A 21,922-nucleotide genomic window follows, 5' to 3' on the forward strand; every position below is an offset into this window, starting at 1 on the left:
TACAGCTTTGGTTGACAGTTTATTAAATACACTACATTTGTACCTTATTCTGTAGTTTTTTTAATCATTCACACATGGACTTAGTAAAAATGGACTTTATAGAAAACCATCTGCAAAATAAAAATAAAAATGCACATTTTTGCCCACATTTTAGATAAACTGCTGAAAATGTTAGGAATTATTTTATTTGGAGGATCAATCATGTTTCATTAGATCATGAAACATGGGGTGGCTTGATTTTATTAAATCTGACACCAGACCAGGACTTCAGTAGTGTTAATGTTGAAATGTGGATGCAAAAATGTCTATTAACTAAATCGTTTAATCTAATAGGGTTTGAGAAATCACTACAAATAGGACAAAATGAAGTACTATTTTTCCTTTACAGACATTTCGCTAAACCCATTTTCTATACACTTTCTCACACTCAGAATTAGTGGTGCAGACTGAAGAGGCAAAAAAAAAAATTCCTTAAAAAAAAAAACAAAAACAACTAGATCCTATTTACAAAACATGCAAAGTGTGAATTTTAAGTAGGTGTTATGGCAGAACTGGTTAAAAGTAAATACAGTCAAGTGACAGAATATACCTTTACTTCTGCACATGTAAGTCCTTCCCCCTCCTTTCTGGGAGAAATACATTTTCAGGGCGTGGACTGTGAAACGGCATACAATGCAAAGACAGAAAACAAAGAAGTTTGCAAATTCTTTATATTTCCAGCTGTTGAGACAATATTTCTGAGAGCTGAGGTTACCTCTAGCGGCGAAACCAGAGCCAGCTATTAAGCAGCCAAAATGCTACAGTAATTGAATACATGACCATTTCTCTTTTAGCCCGTTCTTTGTTCTCCTCTTCCAGAAGTTGTAGACGTCTATTTAGTTTGATTATCTGAGTGGAAGACAACATCGAAAAATGAATAGAAGCTTTAATGCATGATGCATTCAGATTCTTATTAAGCAGTTTAATTTCTTAAAAGAATTATTACAAACATGAGAAGTTTCATTTGGCACCAAAAAACAAAGTTGTACATAGGGAAAAAAATGTTACCCATGACAGCTTAAATTCATTAAATTCTCTTAAGAGCTTCTGTCACTCAGCTTCAGTTTTTCCTATTTAACCTGCTTTAACTGCTTTATGCTTTCTCTGAGTTACTCAGAGGACCCCCATGTTTTAACCTACTGGAGTGGGTGGGCCCTGTGATCTGCCACCAGGCCCTTCAGGACTAAAATGCTAATTCTCCACCTGCCAGGAGTGTCACTGGTCAACAACAGCACTGTTCCTGGCTGTTGGTCCTTACTATGAGCGGCCCTGGGCCAAACAACTGTCTTGCCAAGTTCATGCTCCCTTATGAAGACAGTGTGCATCCAACAACTGGTTTGTGATGGCGTTAAAGGCCCAGGTTCCTTGCTCCAACTCTGAAGGGTTATCCCAGCTTCAGAGCAACATACAGCTGTATAGATTTGCTTAAAATGTTAACACCCCGTGTTACTGGCTAGAATTACACCAATCCATTTTGGTAATACTGTTTTACCCTGATGAAAACCTGTAAACTGTGATTTAACATATCTTTAATCAAAATGGGAATATCAATTACGGTTTAGTAGTTTGATAGAGAAAGTATTTCAATTCATGGGTTACAATGGAGAGAAAACAGATAAAATGGATAAAATGTTAGGAACTACCACTTTACAAGTAACATGAATGGAATTTAGGGTCACATGCTGTTTGGTACATTAAATACCTGTCGTCTTAATGAAGCTGCATCTACAACTGTCATGTCTTCTGAAGTTCCTTCAATCATTGCATCTATATTTGAAATGCCATACCTGAGAAATAAAACATGATTTAATACTAGAACAGAACTAAAAGTACCTTGCAAGTCACATAACATATTATGTAATGCTCAGAGGACTGTTATAAAGACTGGTATTTAACAGTACAAATTATTAAAATATTTATCAATCTGAATGGGTATTATAAAGAGAAGAGCTTAAGGGAACAACTACCTAACAATCTTGGGAAAGTGTCTTGAAGGTCAGAGAAAAAGAAGAAACTCTGACTAAGGATGTAAATAAGGAGACACTTTTCAACTCAGAGATTGGCAGTGTTAAAAAAGGATACCTGGTTGAAAAGATCTGAGAGTTGTCATTCTGCTCAGAAGTCTCTGCTGAGACTCACTGGCAGGGAACACAAAGTAAACAAACTCCAGCTAAAAGCCTAAGACTGATCATTTTTTATTTCTCCATCTCTTCTCACTGCCATTTCTACTTCCCCTCTTACCATTTCTACTCTTCACTTCTTATTTCCAATCACCTAATCTCTCCTGTATCTCCAGAGAAGTGGCCCTAAAATAACCTGAACATACCTTGTCACTACATTCAGATCCAGAATTTAAGTAGCGTAATTAAGGAGCTGTGTACAAAATAATGCTGGAAGGCCACTAAGACAAACTCTTGAAAAAACACTAAAAAGTTCTTCTTGTTCAAATGCAGTTACTTCTAAAGGGGCATTGATTTTTAAATAAATGACAATCAACTACTGAGAAACACACAAATGCTATTATTCCTCTTTGCCTTGACTTCCACTTTTAAAATATATTTTAAGATACAACTTACATACCTGATAATTCACTTCACACGTGTACAGACTATTTAATCCTGTATGGCTATTTCAATGAAATGGCTCACTAACTTTTCTGAATGAGCAGATTATAAATAAATCAGATTTAAAAGTTACTCCTATGTAGAGTTGGCACATACATCATGTTTTTAATACTTTAAGCAAGTCCCCATAACAAAAAGCACGTTACCATACAAAGGGGTACAAAGGAGTATGAAGAGAACTATATTTTTCATTCAGACATGTTAAAGACAAGTCTATTTAGAAAATCCTTTTGCTATAAATGCTACTGAAAACAATTCAAAAATACTTTAATAAATAATGTGAAACAATTTTTAATTTTATAATCCTGTAGTTCCATCATTCTGAACACCAATTAGTATTATATAGGTTGCCGTTTCAATGACACTTGGTGTGTTCTGACTTCAGATAACCTAGAATCTCTAAATACTCCTTTTATGGCTAAGTTAACTTGCTTTCTCCTAATCTGCCCTTTCCTTTATGGGGGAATAGAGCAAATATACTGGAATATTGACAGTAACTGCATCAGGTAGAGAAGTAAGCTACCAAGTCAGTAGGTGATCTGCCCTTTCTGTCATGGGAATAGAGCAAATATACTGGAATACTGAGAATAACAGCATTGGGTAGAGAAGTAAGCTACTAAGTCAGTAGATGCTAGAACTATGGGTTTACAAACATCTGAATTCCTCTTAACATTAAGCAGAATTATTAAACGGTTAGTGGAAAAAAAATAAAGGTTGAAGATTCCTTATTTCATATATGAAGGTCATATATGAGATAAATAATTGGGGGGAAAAATCAAACAACAGAAGCAACTGCTTCAAAGGTAAACAGACCCAGACTGAATGCAGAGAAATGAACTGTAACTGAAAGGAACTCCTCACAACTTACATTCTGAACTAACTATAGTTTTAAATATCTGTAAAGGAAATCTTCATTTGCTAAGAAATCTAAGGATATGCAAAAGATTCTGCCTGTATAATTCAACTTAAAATGTGTGTTTTAACCAAAACATGTATTTATCAGACCTAAAATCTCTGTAAGAAATTCTAAGTCAGATTACTGGCTGAAAATAACAGAAAAATAAAAGGATCACAAATTTATGAGAAATACACAAGGAAAAACTTGTTAATAATGTAAAAATAGTCAGTTGAGTGGAATGGGACTCCTAAGGACACATTTTTCAATTTTCCAATCAGAATTTAGTATTAATGAGAAACCCATGTTTCCCTCTTCTGCCTAAAGATGAATGTGCCAGCTCGCTTCCTCTCATCATTGAAATAATGCTGCCAGTTTGAAATCTACTGCTGCAGATTTGCTTAAAATAAATAAAACTGGCTCTGAAAAAATTACAGTAATGGTATCATTATTGTACCAACCATTTTTTTTTTTTTAACCGTACAACTTGGGAAATGAGAATTTGGGTACTTGAGAACCTTAAGTATTAGTATGTGCCATTCTATCCATCTTTATGCATAACAGGAAGAAATACCTACTTTAGGCTAAGCATAACTCAAAGTGAAAGGGACAAAATAAGAGAGAGAGGCTTCATCAACAGATGACAAAAGTGCTTAAAAACCAAATTCTCTTTCTAAACATTTAACCTCTCAGGCTGTCAATCCTAATTTCCCCAATTTAAAATGATGCTTTACAGACATGTTTATCTATACAGTGAAAGTGACCAAGTGACATTATAGACAATTAACAAATAAAAAGGAAATGCTAGACAGAACCTCAGGCAACAATTAACACAATGCACATAAAGCAAGGTTTAAGATTCTTTGTTTCTGTGTACTAGCATGATCGTCCATTAAAACTGTGTTTAAATACACCGTCTTATATGTTCACATGGTAATGTATTATAACTTTTTCTTTATACTCTCTTGGCCAAATGTCACGAATGATTAGACTCACTGTTCTCAGAAAAGCAGGGGATCCACCTAAAGAAAACTCTAGAAGTTAAAGCTATAATCTAAAGGCATGGCTACTGCATGCATTACGTCCTACAAAATAAAACACATTCAACCAACTGTTCATCCTGGTAATTACAAAGTCTCAGAGTTTACCTGACGTTGTCATGATGAGGATTAGAAGTGGCGGCAGCAGACCCACCACGCAACACAGGTCTAAGGCGGGGTTTTGCAGGAGAAGGCACAAGACAGAATCAGGAAACAGAGAGTAATAAAATAAAAGCAAAAATAAGACAAATAAATGTCAAATAGGATTATATTGTATGTTTCAATACAATATAATATATTTCAAATACTTTACGTATCTTTGTCTCGCTGTCCTCCATGCTATGACTTTCATGAATTGAGCATTTTACAATGAGTTAGAACACAAAGGGATCCTCTTATTTTCGTAACAAAATAGCACCAACATATAAAATAATTGTTTGGTGCTCATACTTGACATCCTACTAATTCTGTTCAAAACGTGTAACTCCTCACTTAGAGTTGGAAAAGAAAAACACCATCGGCAACTTTAGAAGCATGTCAAGAACTGGTTAGTAGCACCTGCGTGGCCATGGCTGCTCATCTGGTATCAACAGCTATCTTGAAAGCTAAAAATCTGAAGTAACTCCCACTTGCCACAATTCCTTGCCTCCCACCTCATTAATTTTGCTTAGTGCCTCATATCCAAATACAGCCGGGTCTCACACAAACCCTCAGCTCCCAAGAGCAGAACTGGAGCTCAGTTCTGGAGCTGAGGAGGTTGGGGAGAGGTCTTGAGGGTATAATACAGCACATCACAGGAAGTGCAACTGGATGTGTGCGTCCAATTCCGAGAGGCAACCAGGAGTGACGTTCAGGGCTGCTGGAAATGAAGACTAAGGTGCACTGGAAAACTGTGGGGATTTTCACTGAGTACATACTTTGATTCTAGAGAACAATTAGTTCTCTACTGGTAAGAGGTAACCTTTTAAATAAATTTTACTTTTTAAATCAGGAAACAAAGGCTCTATGTGGTCACTGGTCAACTCCTCCAAAAGTAATCAGCAATACTTATAACCAGAGAAAGGAGGTTGGGGTGCAGAAGCCACATTAAGGATTTGAAGATTTATTATTCCATTTTGAATGTCTCATTCTCTACAGGCTGATCAGGTTTTACCTGAATTTAAGTATCAACACAATTCTTAGAGGAAACATTTAACACCAAATGCTACTACTTTTTTTCTGAAAGTTGGCGCTGTAGAATTTTTGTTACAATATAGACCACTATTTTACGTCACATCAGTTTATAAGAGAAAATCTTAATGCTTAGGTTGTATGTTTCCTAAAGGCACTACTGGTGCTTAAAGAAATTTACAGAACCTAGAGGGGAAGGGACTTTTGAGTCAGATATTAAACTTCTTTGTCGGCTAAAGAACGGTAAGAAATCATAATGCTTGGGGCAGGTTTTTTAACTCATCCCATCCTACTAATTCATTTATTCTGTGACATTAGGAAAACTTACTTTCCGATCCTATATCACACTAACATGAGAAAGGTTAAAAGTGAAGCCACTGCTGTGTGCTACCTAAAGCTTTTTAAAAAAATTCAAGCATATGCTCAAAAGGATCCGCCATATCCAGCACATTCCACCATAGAGATTTCCCTTTTATGCAGAGCCAGAAAATAATACAGTCTTTACCTTTCACAATGTATTTCATTTTGTCTTCTTACACTGGCAATTGACACATATAATATAAAAGTAAATTAGACAGGTGTTTGGCAAAGTTATAAACTATATTCAAGTACCACTTTTTAATGTAAATATGACTTAATACATTAAAGAATCATTTTAAATTTGAAAATAAGTAAGATTTAATATATTAAAAAATCTTTTTAGGTTTGAAAATATGTTTTGTAACTAAAGTGGTAAAAGGGAATGAGATTCAAGGCTCTTCCAGTGTTAACTTGTATATCAACATTTTTCAGTAAATAAATGCTCTTAGTAGAATGTTTTTTGCTAAAAAAAAAAAACACAACATGGAAACTGCTACAGTAAGTAAACAAGGTAGATGTACCAAGAATTATCTGTATTTTTTAAAAAGATAAATTATAAATAACAGATATTGTCTCAACTGCAACTCTGCATTTCTAGGTCTTCCAAGTAATGTATTTACATGGATAACTGCAAAAAATATAAATTATTTACGAATTGGCTTCTTATTTTATTGAATCAAAGCCAGAAATAATCAAGCCCCTTCCTTTTTTTGACTGTGCTTGAGCAGCACGTGGGATATTAGTTCCTTGACCAGGGCTCAAACCTATGTCCCCAGCAGCTGTAGTGAGGAGTGGAGTCATAATTACTGGACTGTCAGGGAAGTCCCTCAAGTATAAAACTTAAGCATGCTTAGCATGAATAATCTGAGTACTTAAATAGTGTTCTTTCAGAGGTATTAAGTTTCTTTTTTAAAACATTAATATTTTGTATTGGAGAGTGAGATACAGAGCTCTAGAAGGTGTCAGGAGATGTGAGCATTTCCTAACTAGCAAGGACTAAACAGCATTTTTAAATCCAAAGAACACACCTGGTACTTGCTATTTCAGATGTTTTGGTAAATTTTTTTTCTTATACCTCAGTTTCCAAATGCACAGCACTGACCTATGTAAGTAAACTTTTCTAATGTATACCTAGAATTTAACTTTGTTTTCACGTTGAACTTGGTTTTGGGTCATATAAGCTCTCAAGATGAGAAAACAAAAACAAAATACATAAATCTTTCAACAGTGACCCTCAGAGTATAAACTAAAAATAGTTCTTATGCCAAACAACTGCAAAAATGTATTATTTTATGATAATAAAACAGGCAGAAAGGTTTTTTTCATTCTTCCTGTCAAACAGTTCTAACTTTATTAACTGTATCTAATGCGATGGCTTAAGACCAAAGGTAAGACACTGCATTAGCATAACAGCCAGGAATAAAAAGTAGAAAAGAAACAAAAGACGTACAGAGCAAGGAACATAAAAGCGCTTCAAACTTTATATGCAATATTATTTAATAGTCATGCAAGTAGAACATTATCCAAATTTCACATTCTTATTTCTTGTATCTGATAAGTCAAGCTAGACAGTTCTCCTAATAGAAATAAAAATTAATTTGACATCTACAACTCTGATTAAATCTTGCACAACACTTAGATTAGTAAATACAATGGGGAAAAGAAAAACCTTTCAAGTTGAAAGCAACCAATAATACTAATGATAATCTACTCTTCCAGGTTCCAAGGTATATATACAGGAGCAAAGAATTATTACTAAAACTACTTTATGAATTTTTAAAAACTCTCACTTAAAGTGAATAAGAAAAATACTTCCTTCCCAGAAAAGGGAATTTTAAAATTATCAATTTATTTCAATTTAAAAAAATCACTTAAAGCTCAAGATAATTTTTCATAAATAAAAGAATAGAAAGCAAATTTTACAATTAATAAGATTTCTTATTTTATACTTTTGAATTTAAAGCAAAACTGTTTCATTATGGATTAAAAAAAAAATCCAACTATTTTTCCATATACTGCATTGAGCTGTGTGTATGCAAGGGAACGGATCTTTGTCATCTATACAGGATTTATAAAACATTTCCCAGTCATATATTTTTATTGTAATAGCATTTGATATAATAGAATTTGACCTAATAATCTAGCCTCTTCTAAGGACCTATTACAATTAAAAAGTTAAAGAGGATACCTGGTAAAGAATAAATCTATGTTAGGGAGGGAGAAGAAAACAGGCATTTGGAAATATTAGTCAAGTGCCAGGTACTTTATATTCAATATCTTTTAAAGTATCTCTCATGACACTAAACAAAAAATTTGAGGCCATCTTTATATCTTAAAATAAAGACAGGGGAGGAAAGAAGAGTCCTCACAAGAATCCAGAAAACTAGGTAATATTAATATTAACAGGTGAAGAAAACAAGGCCCAGAGAAGCTAGGCAATTTGTCCAAGGTCAGCATGTGGCTAATTATTCAGTGCGGTGGACCCAGATTAAATCCGATCCCTTTAATCCAAGCTTTTTGTTCTAAACCATGATGTTTCTTATAATCTAATATAGTCCTTGAAGCTTTAAAGGGTGTAAGAGGGACTCTAAACCCTTAGGGAGGGATATATATACACACAGATATCCCATACTCATAATACGGGTATATATACACCCACACCCCTGCACCTATACATGAATACCTGTACACACAAATGCAATTGTGCCCCTGCCATGAGCTTTCTCCGTTATGCTCTTTCTAGTACGGCTTTAAGTCCCTGGGCCCAAATGTATGGGAACCCTGGGAAGGGTCGGGAACCCTAGTCCAGGGGAACGACGGGTGTTCATCAAGGATGGTGAAACACCTGGGGCTCGGGTGAGGCTCAAGAGCAGGTAATAAGCAAAAGTGTGTTCAGAGCAAGTCACGAGACATGTCAGTTCCAAAGGTAAGAAAGAAGGTTTACTGGAAAGGCCTGCTTAATTTATTGGGAATTATTCAAAAAGCAAAGTCAACAGCCTAATAGAATGATTATGAAAATTCAAGCACTGACTCAACAGAGTTATTACTACATAAAATGTTTAGAGTTGCAGTGAAATTGACTGTACTTTCCTCACATTCTGCCAAAAAGCTCTCAAATTTCATCTTTTTAAAACACTATCTACTAATGAAGCAAGGAGAAAAGGTATTCAAAATAATAGCAAAAAAATTCATTTGAATGAACAATTCTAGGTATACTGCTAGTGATTTTACCTGGAGCCATTCAAAAGTGAGACATGCCATCCATACTGAGAACAATCAGTATTATTAATAAAAAGACAACAGCACCTGGCATTTTTAGCACAAGCTTAGAAATCCCTAGTGAAGAAGAAAGGAAAAAAAAAAAAAAAAAAAAAGCCCTGGCAGCTACACTGACTTCATCTTCTCAGATTTGCTTACTAATCCAACCATATTAGTATCATAAATGATTAAAGACTTACTAACAAAAATGAGTACAATTCAGCCTAACATCCTACACTGGATACAAAAGTACCCCTCAGCACATCCAAAATGGAATCAAGTACTTAGAACAGCTCAGCAAGTCTTGGGGGAAAAAAAAATCTATATTTCCCGTGTATAGCTAGTTATTAACTGTATCCCATCCCCTCCCGCCATACCTCGACTGAAGAGAAGCTAACAGAATCTTCTGAAATGTGAATTTTGGACAATAATTTCAAATTAAAAGAAAGCAAAGCAAGCTCTTTAAATCATTGCATCTGAGAAGGAGACAAAGGTGCAAACATAAAAGGAAGACACCACAGTCCACTAATGAGCCAAAAAATAATGCAGAAAAGTTGGCAAGTCAGTGATGGCCAGTCACCTGCGATTTTCATCCAGCACATCCAAGATCTGCTGGTAAGCCCTACGAGTGGAAGACTGGATAAGCGACAAAATGCCACGAGCAGAGGAAAGATTAGCTCCATCTTCAGGTAACATACGGGGAGGGCAAACCCGAACCTGCGGTGGCGATGGTGTCACACTGTTCACACAAGCACAGCAAATGAAGAGAAAAACACTCAAGTCAGATTTTTGTAAAACCCCAGCTCAACATTTTCCCCACACACTCATGTTTTTAAAATTAGCTTAGTTTTCTTGCCCATTTCTCCCACCCTTCATTTTCCCCCAAAAGAGTCAGGCCAAATAAGTTAATAAACATGTTAAATTGTTTCTGTGGTTTTTTAAAAACCCAGCTACCATGAAGCATCTGTAACTGTGCAGCTTTAAGCATCAAATTAAAAGACTGAATATGAAAGGACAACTTTAAGAGGGAAGAGAACTACGGCAGAGCATCTGCAACCCCCGGCTCTGGAGAAACAGCCTTCTCTACTTAGTGTAAACCCAAGCCTCTAACAAACAACAGGGCCCTGCAGCTTACAGACGATCAGAAGAGTAAGATAGGGAATTTCCGGATACAGGTGTCAGGCAAAGATTACATGCATAAAACGAAAGGGATTCCATGAAAATGCCAATTTCAAATACTTCACAAAGACAACGAAGAAATTAGTTTATGACGAGTAAATTTAAAGATGAACCAAAGTTTCGGGAAGCTAACAAAAAGCATTTTGATTACTCAATTAAAGCATACGTTCCCTGGCTAAATGACCAATTCTGTGAATACACTGAAAAGGCAAGGATACTTTTTAAATTATCCAGATGGAGGTTAAATGATCTTTTTTTGGTTTCTTAGTGACAATAATCTTGGTCATTCTCTCATGTGTGAGTTGAGACTTACAATGTCTTTGGTTCCACTGACAGTTTCTCCTAAAAGCTAAGCACATTTCAATGAAGTGATTTTACAGTTCTAATCTGGATTCTTATTTTCAGAGAACTAATTTTAGAGCATGATCAGCAATACGAGGTATTTAACTGATTTAAGGACTTGGCATCTGATTTGCTACAATGTTTTGTTACAATAAGAGAACTATGGGATGTGGGCTCAATAATTTTTCTGTGTCAGGGCAAGAACACCTTAGACTAAGCCTCATCCCTGCATATAATATATAAAAGAGTGAAGGTGGAGAAGATAGTGAACAATTGAAAGATAAAAGACTGTACTTTGATCCATGTAATCTTTTCTTACTTAATATTTTTGGGAACCAAGAAATGAGTGGGATAATTTTTGAAAGGGTAACTGTCATCTAATATTATTCCCAGAGTCCCAGAAAATTAAAAACAAAATCTTCTCCATAATTTTGTGAATAACTTTCAATGTCTTGATTATCCAAAGGAAAAAGTACAAAATACAGGAAAACCATGTTTTCCAAAGACTACTTAAAAGAGAGATTTAAGCCAAATCTTGGCATACTGAGAAAGTAATCTGTCAGGGCTGATTCACCATATGAATGAGGCCTCATGGTGTCAAGATAAATGCAAGTTTTCAGATGCAGACTCACGGATGGCCACCTGAAACATCTGTCCACAGACTAGGAATCTTCTGGAATATACATAGCTTATCAACAATAATAAATATCAACTGATCCATGGTACTCTGCTGCTGCTAAGTCGCTTCAGTCATGTTCAACTCTGTGCAACCCCAGAGACGGCAGCCCACCAGGCTCCTCCATCCCTGGGATTCTCCAGGCAAGAACACTGGAGTGGGTTGCCATTTCCTTCTCCAGTGCATGAAAGTGAAAACTGAAAGTGAAGTCGCTCAATCGTGTTTGACTCCTAGCGACCCCATGCACTGCAGCCTACCGGGCTTCTCCGCCCATGGGATTTTCCAGGCAAGAGTACTGGAGTGGGTTGCCATTGCCTTCTCCATCCATGGTACTTGGCAGAATCTGAACTGGGTATCCAAAAAGAGTAAAAGAAACAGTATATCTGGGACTCAAAAGTCTAGATACTAGGGTTGTACTCAACGTTCTCTTCAGGCAGCATAGAGAATGCCTGAAGTTCTTATTCCTTCTAAGAAAACAGACTCAATTCATGTTAGAAAAGTGTCACCAGAGGCAGGAATAAAATGGCCAGTTCTTCACCAACATAAACAGGCATCCATATGACACTGCTCTTGACAGCAACACCATCATACCTAGCTAAACTGACTTAAGCAAGTTTTAAAAGACTATTCAGGACAATATCTATTGACATAACTGAAGCTTTTGCCTTCATATTCTGGGGCTTAAATCGAACATTGCATATATCAATTTGAAACTATATAAATGAGCTACCTATATAAAGTCTAGAATGATCACTATTTAGAATTATAATATTAGAGCAAAAATGCCAACAAACTGAATCCAAATCCATGAAAAAACTGATGGACTTTTGCCCATCAGAATTCAAAAGGAAAGAAGGCTTCCTTGGAGAAAACTCACTCTGTCAGAAATAAGCAATAGGAATTGTTTATTTAAACTCTAAAAGTACAAGTGTTTCCTGTCCATACATGGGAAATCAGGTCATCAAGCATAAATTATTTTCAGATTAACTGCAAAGCATTCTTCAAATGAAATGCACAGAAGACTGAGTTTTAAAAAGTCTGTAAGATCATCTTCAATTCTAAGATTCTACGATCATATAAAATTAGAATATGGTATTAAAGTAGAAAAAAACCCATATACAGTCCTCAATGGTAACTTAATAAGAAAACATATTCATGTAGAAAGATAAAATTAAAATTAATGCTAGTAAAGATATTTCATCAAAGATTAACATCAAAAACATATTTGGATTTCAGGTTGTTTCTCGAAAGAAAAGTTTCTCTCAAAAGTTTCAAAGATTAGTTAAGAAACTTAAATTTTCATAAACAATCTTTCATAAACAGCAAAGTCAGAGTAGGAAGTATTCATACACTGATGACAGTTTGGGCAGTATACATACAGACTAAATGTCCTTAATGGTTAATCTATTTCTATCTACAGATGAACTGAATGATTAAATCATAAGATGACCATAGCTACACTAACTAGAAGAAAGAGTCTAGTAATTCTTTCTTTTCAAAGCTTTAAGCAATCTTGCAAGTCTCTTTAAAAATAAACAAATCTAAGAACAGAAAAAGAATAAGCCCCATGTTAGTGACAGGCCTGATGCTAGCTGGGATGCCCGGCACTGGGAGCATTAACCGTGACAGGAAACAGTGCTTTCAGAGCTGAGTTTCATCTCTGCCCACCTACCTAAGTGGAGTGACTTTGGTGTTTTGTTTTGACACATGAACTCCCATGAAAAATAAGTAAACATTTTGCAAAGGCACTGAGATTATTCAAGCAAATGTTACAATATTAGTGATTTAGTAAAAATGCATGTTGATGACAAATTCATCCTAGTAATGTTACAAAACGGCAAAATCTCAGCTTTACCTTTTTCTTTTATAAAAGTAAGGAAATTTTGAAGAATGTACTTATGTTTGTCATATTATTTCATTAGTAATAGCTCTCTCTCATGCCTGTATGAACTCTTACTATGCGAGTGTTGAACAAACAACACTGGCCAATGTTAGAACTCAAATTTAAATGAAAATTGACTTGGCATAACTATTATTATAATGTAAGTCCAAAGTCAAACACCTCTTTTTTCCACGGGTTTTCATAGGAATAGTGTTTCTCAAACTGTGAGGATAATCTCTTTGGTGAGGCTCCAGTCTTTTCCAAAAATATAGTAAAGGTAAAACAGTCAGAAAGGGAAGAAAAAGTTTTCACTGAATCACAAATTTTGCACCATTTCTCTTGAAATTTTAAATACAGATAAAGTTTTAATTTCTTGCCACTAAGGTAATTTACTAGTTCTTAGAAGTATAATAAGAAAATCAGAATTAAGAGAGAAATCACTGGTTTCAGAACGGTTTCTGGTACTTGAGAACTACACTAGCTATTGAATCTTACACTGCATGCCAAAGTGTCCCCTCCCCTTAAGAGGCCACTCATTCATTCCCATCCCTTGCTGTGTCACACACACAGAAAGGGTGGGCTTAATGATCTCAAAATATTCTTCCAAAGCTTAATTTTAATGTATGGAATTAAAAAAAAATCTTAAATGACTCATTATACTTAGACTCCTTTTCTCCTTCTGAGTGAAAATAAACAATAAAAGACAGTGTGCTAAAATTTTTTAAAGATTGAAACCACTGAATCTGGTTGAACTGAATCCACAGAGAACTAACATGCCAATCAAAGCAAAATAAAGGAACTAGAAAGGATTTCTGGTATGAATTATTCCATTCTACTTTCACCATTATACTGCAAATCATATATAACTTCCTTAGTTGATCTAGCTTTTTTTTTTTTTTTTTAAACAAAGCATATGGTAACAGCTTGAGAAATCCTGAAACAGAGGTACTTAAAAGCCAAACAGTAAGAGAATTAGGGCAGTACATGCCAATTACCTGGTGAAATATTAGTGTTACAAAGCCTGCAAAATTAAAACTCCTAATTGTGAAAAGCAGAGCAGACAGATAAAATCTTACGTGTACTCCAGTGTAGAAATCGGTGCCTGGAACCTTGAAATTTTATTTCTTGGGGCAGAATCTGATCTGTGCCACCTTAAATAATAATTATGCTTTTTTTACATATTCAGCTTTTATAACACAAAGAGAAAAGCTAAATACGAATCTACTGATCATTTTCGTGTCAATAATAAGCCCTATTATCTCTTTGAAAGTAAGTGAGAGAACAAGGCCACCGCTCCTGCTCTTATACTCCTATTCCTAAATACAAGGAATAAAATAAAGTGGAGGCAGGCAAAGGTTCATGCACAATGACACATAATCAGATTACATCACAGAGAAAAGGCTGAAGTAGGTAAAGACAGGAAGAGTCCAATAATTACTTTGGTAGAGGTAAAATACAGCTGAACCATGTTAATAGTTTCTTCCTTACCATACTACCAGCATTAAATACATAATTTGCTCATTATATAAAAATTTGAAAGTTTATCAAATGTAGATTCTCAAAGATAAATACAATTATAAATAATAAAATTAATAACAGCAGCAGAAGAAAGGGCAAGGTCACACTATCAACAAAAAGATGGTTAAGTATCTTACCATGGTAACATACCTAACTACCAAAACAGAAAGTATGGTTAAGGAAGGTAAGCATTCTATTGCAAAAAACTGTATAGTTGAATATTCATGCTATTTTTACAGCCAAAAATTAAAACATGAAATTCTGTTTTATTAAACATCTAGAATAGCAGTCCCCAAACTTTTTGGCACCAAAGACTGGTTGCATGTAACAATTTTTCTACAGACAGAGGGGCAGGGGCGGGGATGTTTTCAGGATGATTCAAGCACATTACATTTATTGTGTACTTTATTTCTATTTTGTGGCAATCTCAGGACATTCTGCCTTGATGCTATGGTTAGTGTTTGTGCTCCTATGAGAATCTAACATTATCACTGATCTGACAGGAGGTGGAGCTCAGGCTGTAATGTGACCCATGGGGAGTGGCTTAAATACAGAAGAAGCTTTGCAGGCTTGCTCACTTCCTGCTGTGTGGCCTGGTTCCTAATAGGCCATGGACAAGTACTGGTTCGTGGCCTGGGGACTGGGGTACCCCTGATCTAGAAAATGCCTTTCAAGGGACTTAAACAAATAATTCAAATATTAGCTAACTTTGTTCATCTTTTCTGAGGAAATTTATCACCTAACTGCAAAAATATCTATGAACTAAGTCATTTACTCTAACTCATGCTTCACAAAGTTGGTTTTTATATATTATAGAGCAGAGCAGTTTCCTTTCTTATCAACTGAACTTAGCTATCAGTAATATATACTGTGCGAGGGAAAAAACCAAAAGTGATGCTATAGTAAAATAGTCCTATTTTTATTTCATTATGGGAAATTTCAAAGTAATCATGGACCTAAATAAAAAGCAATATCTTTATATAACAGGAAAGTTAATTAGAAACTTTTGGTGCCTTAAAAAATATTACAAATAGAAGATAACAAAAGCCCTTAGGTCTATGTTTAATCATTCTCAGAGAGTTCTAAATATCAAGAAGCTACCTTCACCATAAATTAGGCAGTCTTTTCACCATTTCTGTAACATATTTTAACATAGTCTAAAAAAAGGAATTCCATAAACTGGCCATCACTGCTAGCCATGGACCTACAGGAAAACATACGATTATCACAAAAAATTTCATTATTAAAAATGGCTGAACCTTTCAGATAAACCTTTCCTGAAGGAGACATATATTCTTTCAAACTTCCTATCTTCCTATATTATGCTTCAGAATAATTTTAACTACTTTAGGAAGCATTTCAAGATTCCCCAAGAAATGAAAACAGTTACAGTTTTCCTCTGCACCTAATGCAAAAAAAGAGAGACTCAATCCCCATCAAAGTCCCTTCTGTGTCCCTATATTCTTTAGTCAAGCCCAAGTTAAAACTTCATACGGTTTAATACAAATGGCATAATTGTATTGTATGCTATTTTCCATGTAAATTTAAATGTCTTGCTTTTTATCTAGATTTGCAAGCTGTGAGAGACATTATCACCTCCTGATTCTTTCTTAGTTCCCAGAGAAATTAACGTGATGCCTGACATCAAATCAGGTTCATGATAAATAAGCGTATGAAAGTTGAAAATTTAATGAGGAAGAAACAGTAACATATAATTTAAATCACCAATGGCTTTGAAACTTAAAAAATTCTGACCAGTTTTTAAAGGCATATTTTATTTTAAAAAAACCAATCAATTTTAATAAAACAACAAAAATCACTTGTCCAATTTAAAACATCTAATGGTAGGGGTAGTTTTTAAGATCAGGGTATGATAGTGTAACCAAATGAGAAAGAAAGGTTTACACAAACAGTCCTTTAAACAATGTACTTAAATTTTTAGAAAATGAAAAGGGTCTAACAATTCTGTGACTCAGTAGGAAGAGAGCTAAGAAAATAATCCTGGAAAGAAAAAAAAAAATGACATTTGCTCATGCTATATTCTTTACCGTGGCTCATTAGAAGCAGAGGCGGCTAGTCCTTTTATAATCTAATCACAAATTAAGTAACCTGAAAATGAAGATGTTTCCTTAACAAACTGTTTATGCTTTATTTTGTTTCTTTCCCCAAATTTAAGGTTATAAAGAGTACTACAAAAATATAAAACTGATGTAGATGTATTACATAATAAACTGCAAACACTATTAGGAGTAAATGACTTTTTTCTTCAGGTTCTTAGGTATAAAACATACATTTCATCCTTTTTTTTTCTTTTTAAATATTTGAGAGTAAGTAAATCATTTAGAAAAGGATGGGACAGGCAGTGTATAGAGACAACTTATGAATGAGATACAATGCTTAGTGGTTTTACTCACATGGAGTCAGTTTTGACCAGCTGTCCATTTTGGCGAACAGCATTTTCACTCATAGAGCGTTCTCTTTTTAGCCTGCCAACTGCACGGATCTGTTAGGCACAAAGAAAGGGAAAGGAACAGAAAATATTCTTAGTAGTCTAGTAGTTGCTTAGCATCAAAAGGACCTTAATCTAAGGCTACTCACAAAATTAAAAAAGAACATAACCATGAATTGCTACTCAGTGTGTGTATTATATGCAGGGCATGTTAAGGAAAAAACCTCTACTTACTATAATGCAGATAAAGTTAGGAATGCTTATCTTCTTTATGAAAATACTGACTTCTAGTTGCTTTTTTAAGTCTCAATCTTACCTGGTACAATTATTAATATTTTTATTTATTATAATTATGCAATATACTTACATTCAGTTCAGTTCAGTCACGTCTGACTCTTTGTGACCCCATGAACCACAGCACTCCAGGCCTCCCTGTCCATCACCAATTCCCGGAGTTTACCCAAACTCACGTCCATTGAGCCGGTGATGCCATCCAACCATCTCATCCTCTGCTGTCCCCTTCTCCTCCTGCCCTCAATCTTTCCCAGCATCAATACTTGCATTACTTAATGAACAATTCACAACAGCTTTTAAAGGCACTTACACTATAGGAAATGGGATAGATGTGTAAATAGTGCAAATAAGGCTTCTGAGGTTAAAACAAATTCAGATTAGTTTAGGTATTTGAAAACTAAAAGAAATCTCACATGCTTAAATGTTTTAGCATTCTAGAAATAGTGACAATCTTCCACCTTACATGCTCTTTGTACAAAATGTTATCATTGATCTCTTTCCATTAAAGAGATGGAATTAAAGGATGAATCTGTTTCCTTCCCTTGAAATTAGGTGGGCTAGTGACTGCTACAAAGATGATAAATGTGACTTCTAAGGGTAAATTAGAGACAACACTAAGGCTTCTGCTTTCTTCCCCTTTCATTGTGTGGAACAACAGCACCAAGACCCAAGCGGCCAGACAGAAAGGCTATGTGCGGTTATACCAGTCAGTAATTCTGGCTGAGGTCTACACAATAGCTAGTATCAACTGACCTATGAGTGAGTAAGCCTTCAGATGAATGCAGCCTCAAGCTGTTGAGTCATCCCGAGCCTTTGAGACTTCCTAGCCTAGGCCCAGATAATAAACAACAGAAACAAGCTTTCCCCACTAGGCTTGATGCAAATATCTCACCCACAAAATCCATGAGCAAAATAAGCAATTTCTATTTCAAGCCACTAACTTTAGGGTGGTTTAAAGGGCAGTAGGAGGTAACTGGGGCTTCCCTGGTGGCTTAGACAGTAAAGAATCTGCCTGGAATGTGGGAGCCCAGGTTCAATCCCTGGTTTGGGAAGATCCCCTGGAGAAGAAAATGGCAACCTACTCTAGTACTTTGCGTGGATAATTCCATCTACAGAGGAGCCTGGCAAGCTACAGTCCACGGGGGTCACAAAGAGTCGGACACGAAGGAGTGACTAATATGCACACACACAGGAGATAACTGAAACAATGGTAATCATGAACTTTTCTGCTTAAAAAAAAAAACACCTCTGGCAACTTAATGGTTAAAAAAAAAAAGATTTTATTATAAATGACAACTGGTGTGTGAAACAACAGACTTGAAGATTAACATTCTCAAAAATGCAAACCCAGCATCTATTAATGCTCTTAAAAAAGACTTGGGAATAGATCACCAGGGTATAAGCACCATCAGAGCAGAAAAAATCCTGTATTTCATGCCAACAAAACTTAAAATCATATTAAGCAGCACATAACTTCAAAGCGTGGTTTAAATTTGGTTATGATTATGAACCACTTACCCATCTGAACAAAAGGAAAAAAAAAACAGAAAAGGAGTTGGCTTGGAGCCTACTGCAAGAGTTCTTTACAGTTAAACCAAAAGTCAAAATTACTTGAAGGCATTAATATATAAAAACTAATCTTGGACAAATCAATGTCCATGAGGTCTTTGTTTACTGGTTCTCCAGATTTATTCAGCTCTTATCTCTTACTTAAGAATCTGCTCAGATGCCTTAGTATTTTCCCCTATAATGGTCCCTTTTATTTTTTTTATATAATTTTTAAAAGTTACACTCTATAGTTATTATAGAATACCAACTACATTCCCTGTGTTGTACAATACATCCTTGTAGCCTATCTTACACCCAATAGTTTGTACCTCCCACTCCCCAGTTCTTCATGCCGACCCCTTGTTCTCTGTATGTGAGAGTCTGCTTCTTTTCTGTTACAGTCACTAGTTTGTTGCGTGTTTTAGATTCCACACCTAAGTGATATCATATCATATTTGTCTTTCTCTGACTTATTTCACTTAGCGTAATGCCCTTCAAGTCCATCCGTGCTGTTGTAAATGGCAAATTTTCATTTTTTTTATGGCTCAGTAGTGTTCCATTGTATTTGTGTGTGTCTCTGTGTGTATCTTACATTTTCTTTATCCATTCACCTGTTGATAAGACACTTATTTCCATATTTTTTGCCAGAAGATGCTAACTTTTATAACAATGATATTTGTATCTATTGATCTTTTAACATCAATTACAACCATGTGCTAGACATACTATACATATTATTACATACACCATACTATACATATTATTACACCTAATTACATACTATACATACTATCAGTAATCTTATGTACTTGGCATTATTCTCTTCTTTATTTTAGAAATGAGCCTTGTCTTGGAACAGTTAAACAACTAGATGAAAATTATGTGGTTAGTAAGCAGCAAAGTAGGCCCTCAAAATTAAGACTAATTCTCAGGCTCAGTTTTTCACTTCAGTGCTATACATTTTGGACATTTATCACATTTGACTAAATATCATAATGATTGCAGGAGTAAACCCCACACAGGCTTAGAATCTAGGTCTAATGAGGGAAATCTTGGTAGAAAATTTTCTATCACTCATCCTTAATCATTCAGAAAAAAGGAGGTGATTTACAAAAACATAAGTGCCACTTATTTATTATTTTAAAATAAAATATTATTTTAATATAAAAATAGTCATTCATGACAGTGCTCAGCTTGTTTCAGGCTGGTTATTCACACCAAGCAGTGTCTGGATCATGAAGACCAGAAGGCAAATAAAACTAAAGGAATATCAAAGGGAGGGTTTCTCTTCTGGCAGAACCCTCATTCCAAGACAGTACTATTCACAGCCATAAAGGTCTTTCCCTCACTCAGACCACTGTGAAGGAAGCGTGTCTTTCTGCACTGTCTTACACAAAAGCTCAAAAGATGTCTGTTAAATACAGTCCTGCTGTATTTACCTCAATGCGTTTTCATCATGTGAAGATTCAAAGTCAGTACTTTTCATCAAGCAAATATATGGAATGTCTAAACTGGCACCTATATTATCTGAGCCACCTCAGCACAAACTTCCAGCCTAGGAAGAGGCCACACCTAGTCCTGGGAGACTGCACTCCCGTAGACCGTGTGCATGATTTACCTTCCTAGGAAGGACTATGTGAAGGCAGTTTCATTACCAATAAAAACTTATCTTCGCATATTGTCTTTTATTAGAATCATGACAACACAGGAATTGAGGAATTATAATGAAAAAGTTGCAACTACAGAAATCACAGCAAAGGGGTTTTACAAGACTGGCCCTAAGTCAACAGCAAAGGCAAAATCTGAACTTCGCTACTAACAGCTTAGGAAGTCCATACACTGCCATACTGAGATCAAAAGGGCTAGTAACCTTAGATAACACGATAACTAACTCAGTAGAAACTTCGGAGCAAGCAAGAGGATAGGTAGTGTCAAGGGGATAAAAAGAGCTTTTGCCAGCTGCCAGACAGCTCTTATAACAAAGTGATGCGTTAATTTTTTCCCATGCTAAACTTCCCCAAATTTTCTGTACTGCTTAAAGTGACTCCTAGCCATAAAAGCTCTTCCTTAAAGACCCCATGAATGTTAATGCCTTCCATAAAATTGTCATTTTCCTGAAATATGATATTTAAATTTAAAAAAAAGCACAGTATCTTATTTTGAGTATCTATAAACCAGAATTTATAGCAATCAATGGCTCATGCAGAAGGATATCATTACATATTGCTAATGACATGATTTATAGGCTCTTGACGCCTCCTTCACTTTTGTTGTTGTCTATGTTATTTCAAATTCAGATACTGTTAAAACTCTAGTACTTACTTCTTCATTTTGAGGGGTTGGAGCAGGTCTTTCTAAATCCAGAAAATCTAGCGGTCTTTCACTCAGCGTGAGCACACGAGGTGGTGTTTTTAGAGCCAGAGGCTTAAAGGGAGTTGACTGTATAAGGTCAAGATCTGCTGGTCTTGAAAATGGAATGTCTTCATTATTTCCTGAGAGTAAAAACAATAAAGAGGAGGGAGGTTTTTAAAAAGATATTGGTTTTATTCAAATGTTATTTGCCACTACACACCCACCAGGAATAGCTAAAATTAAAAAGGCTAACAATACAAAGTGCTGGCAAGGATGCGGAGCAAATGGAGTGCTCG

At 35.4% G+C, this 21,922-nt stretch overlaps 1 protein-coding gene across 12 annotated transcripts in view; it reads right to left on the bottom strand.

The window, feature by feature from the left end:
- Nucleotides 1–21,922, bottom strand: part of MFF (mitochondrial fission factor) — a 28,287-nt gene continuing 6,365 nt past the window's right edge. For 2 of the 12 annotated variants that reach the window (XM_040228452.1, XM_040228449.1), the window contains 8 exons: nucleotides 21,597–21,766; nucleotides 17,398–17,486; nucleotides 14,542–14,616; nucleotides 9,967–10,125; nucleotides 6,274–6,306; nucleotides 4,707–4,766; nucleotides 1,742–1,826; nucleotides 1–888 (listed from right to left, as the gene is read on the bottom strand). In XM_040228452.1, coding sequence (XP_040084386.1) covers nucleotides 757–888; nucleotides 1,742–1,826; nucleotides 4,707–4,766; nucleotides 6,274–6,306; nucleotides 9,967–10,125; nucleotides 14,542–14,616; nucleotides 17,398–17,486; nucleotides 21,597–21,766 — 803 coding nt within the window. In that variant the 3' untranslated portion in view covers nucleotides 1–756. The remainder of the gene's footprint in view (nucleotides 889–1,741; nucleotides 1,827–4,706; nucleotides 4,767–6,273; nucleotides 6,307–9,966; nucleotides 10,126–14,541; nucleotides 14,617–17,397; nucleotides 17,487–21,596; nucleotides 21,767–21,922) is intronic. The other 10 variants (XM_040228455.1, XM_040228451.1, XM_040228454.1 and 7 more) reach the window with 5 other exon arrangements.

The sequence above is a fragment of the Oryx dammah genome, unplaced genomic scaffold, assembly GCF_014754425.2.
Source record: "Oryx dammah isolate SB20612 unplaced genomic scaffold, SCBI_Odam_1.1 HiC_scaffold_27, whole genome shotgun sequence".
In the NCBI taxonomy this organism is placed as follows: domain Eukaryota; kingdom Metazoa; phylum Chordata; class Mammalia; order Artiodactyla; family Bovidae; genus Oryx; species Oryx dammah.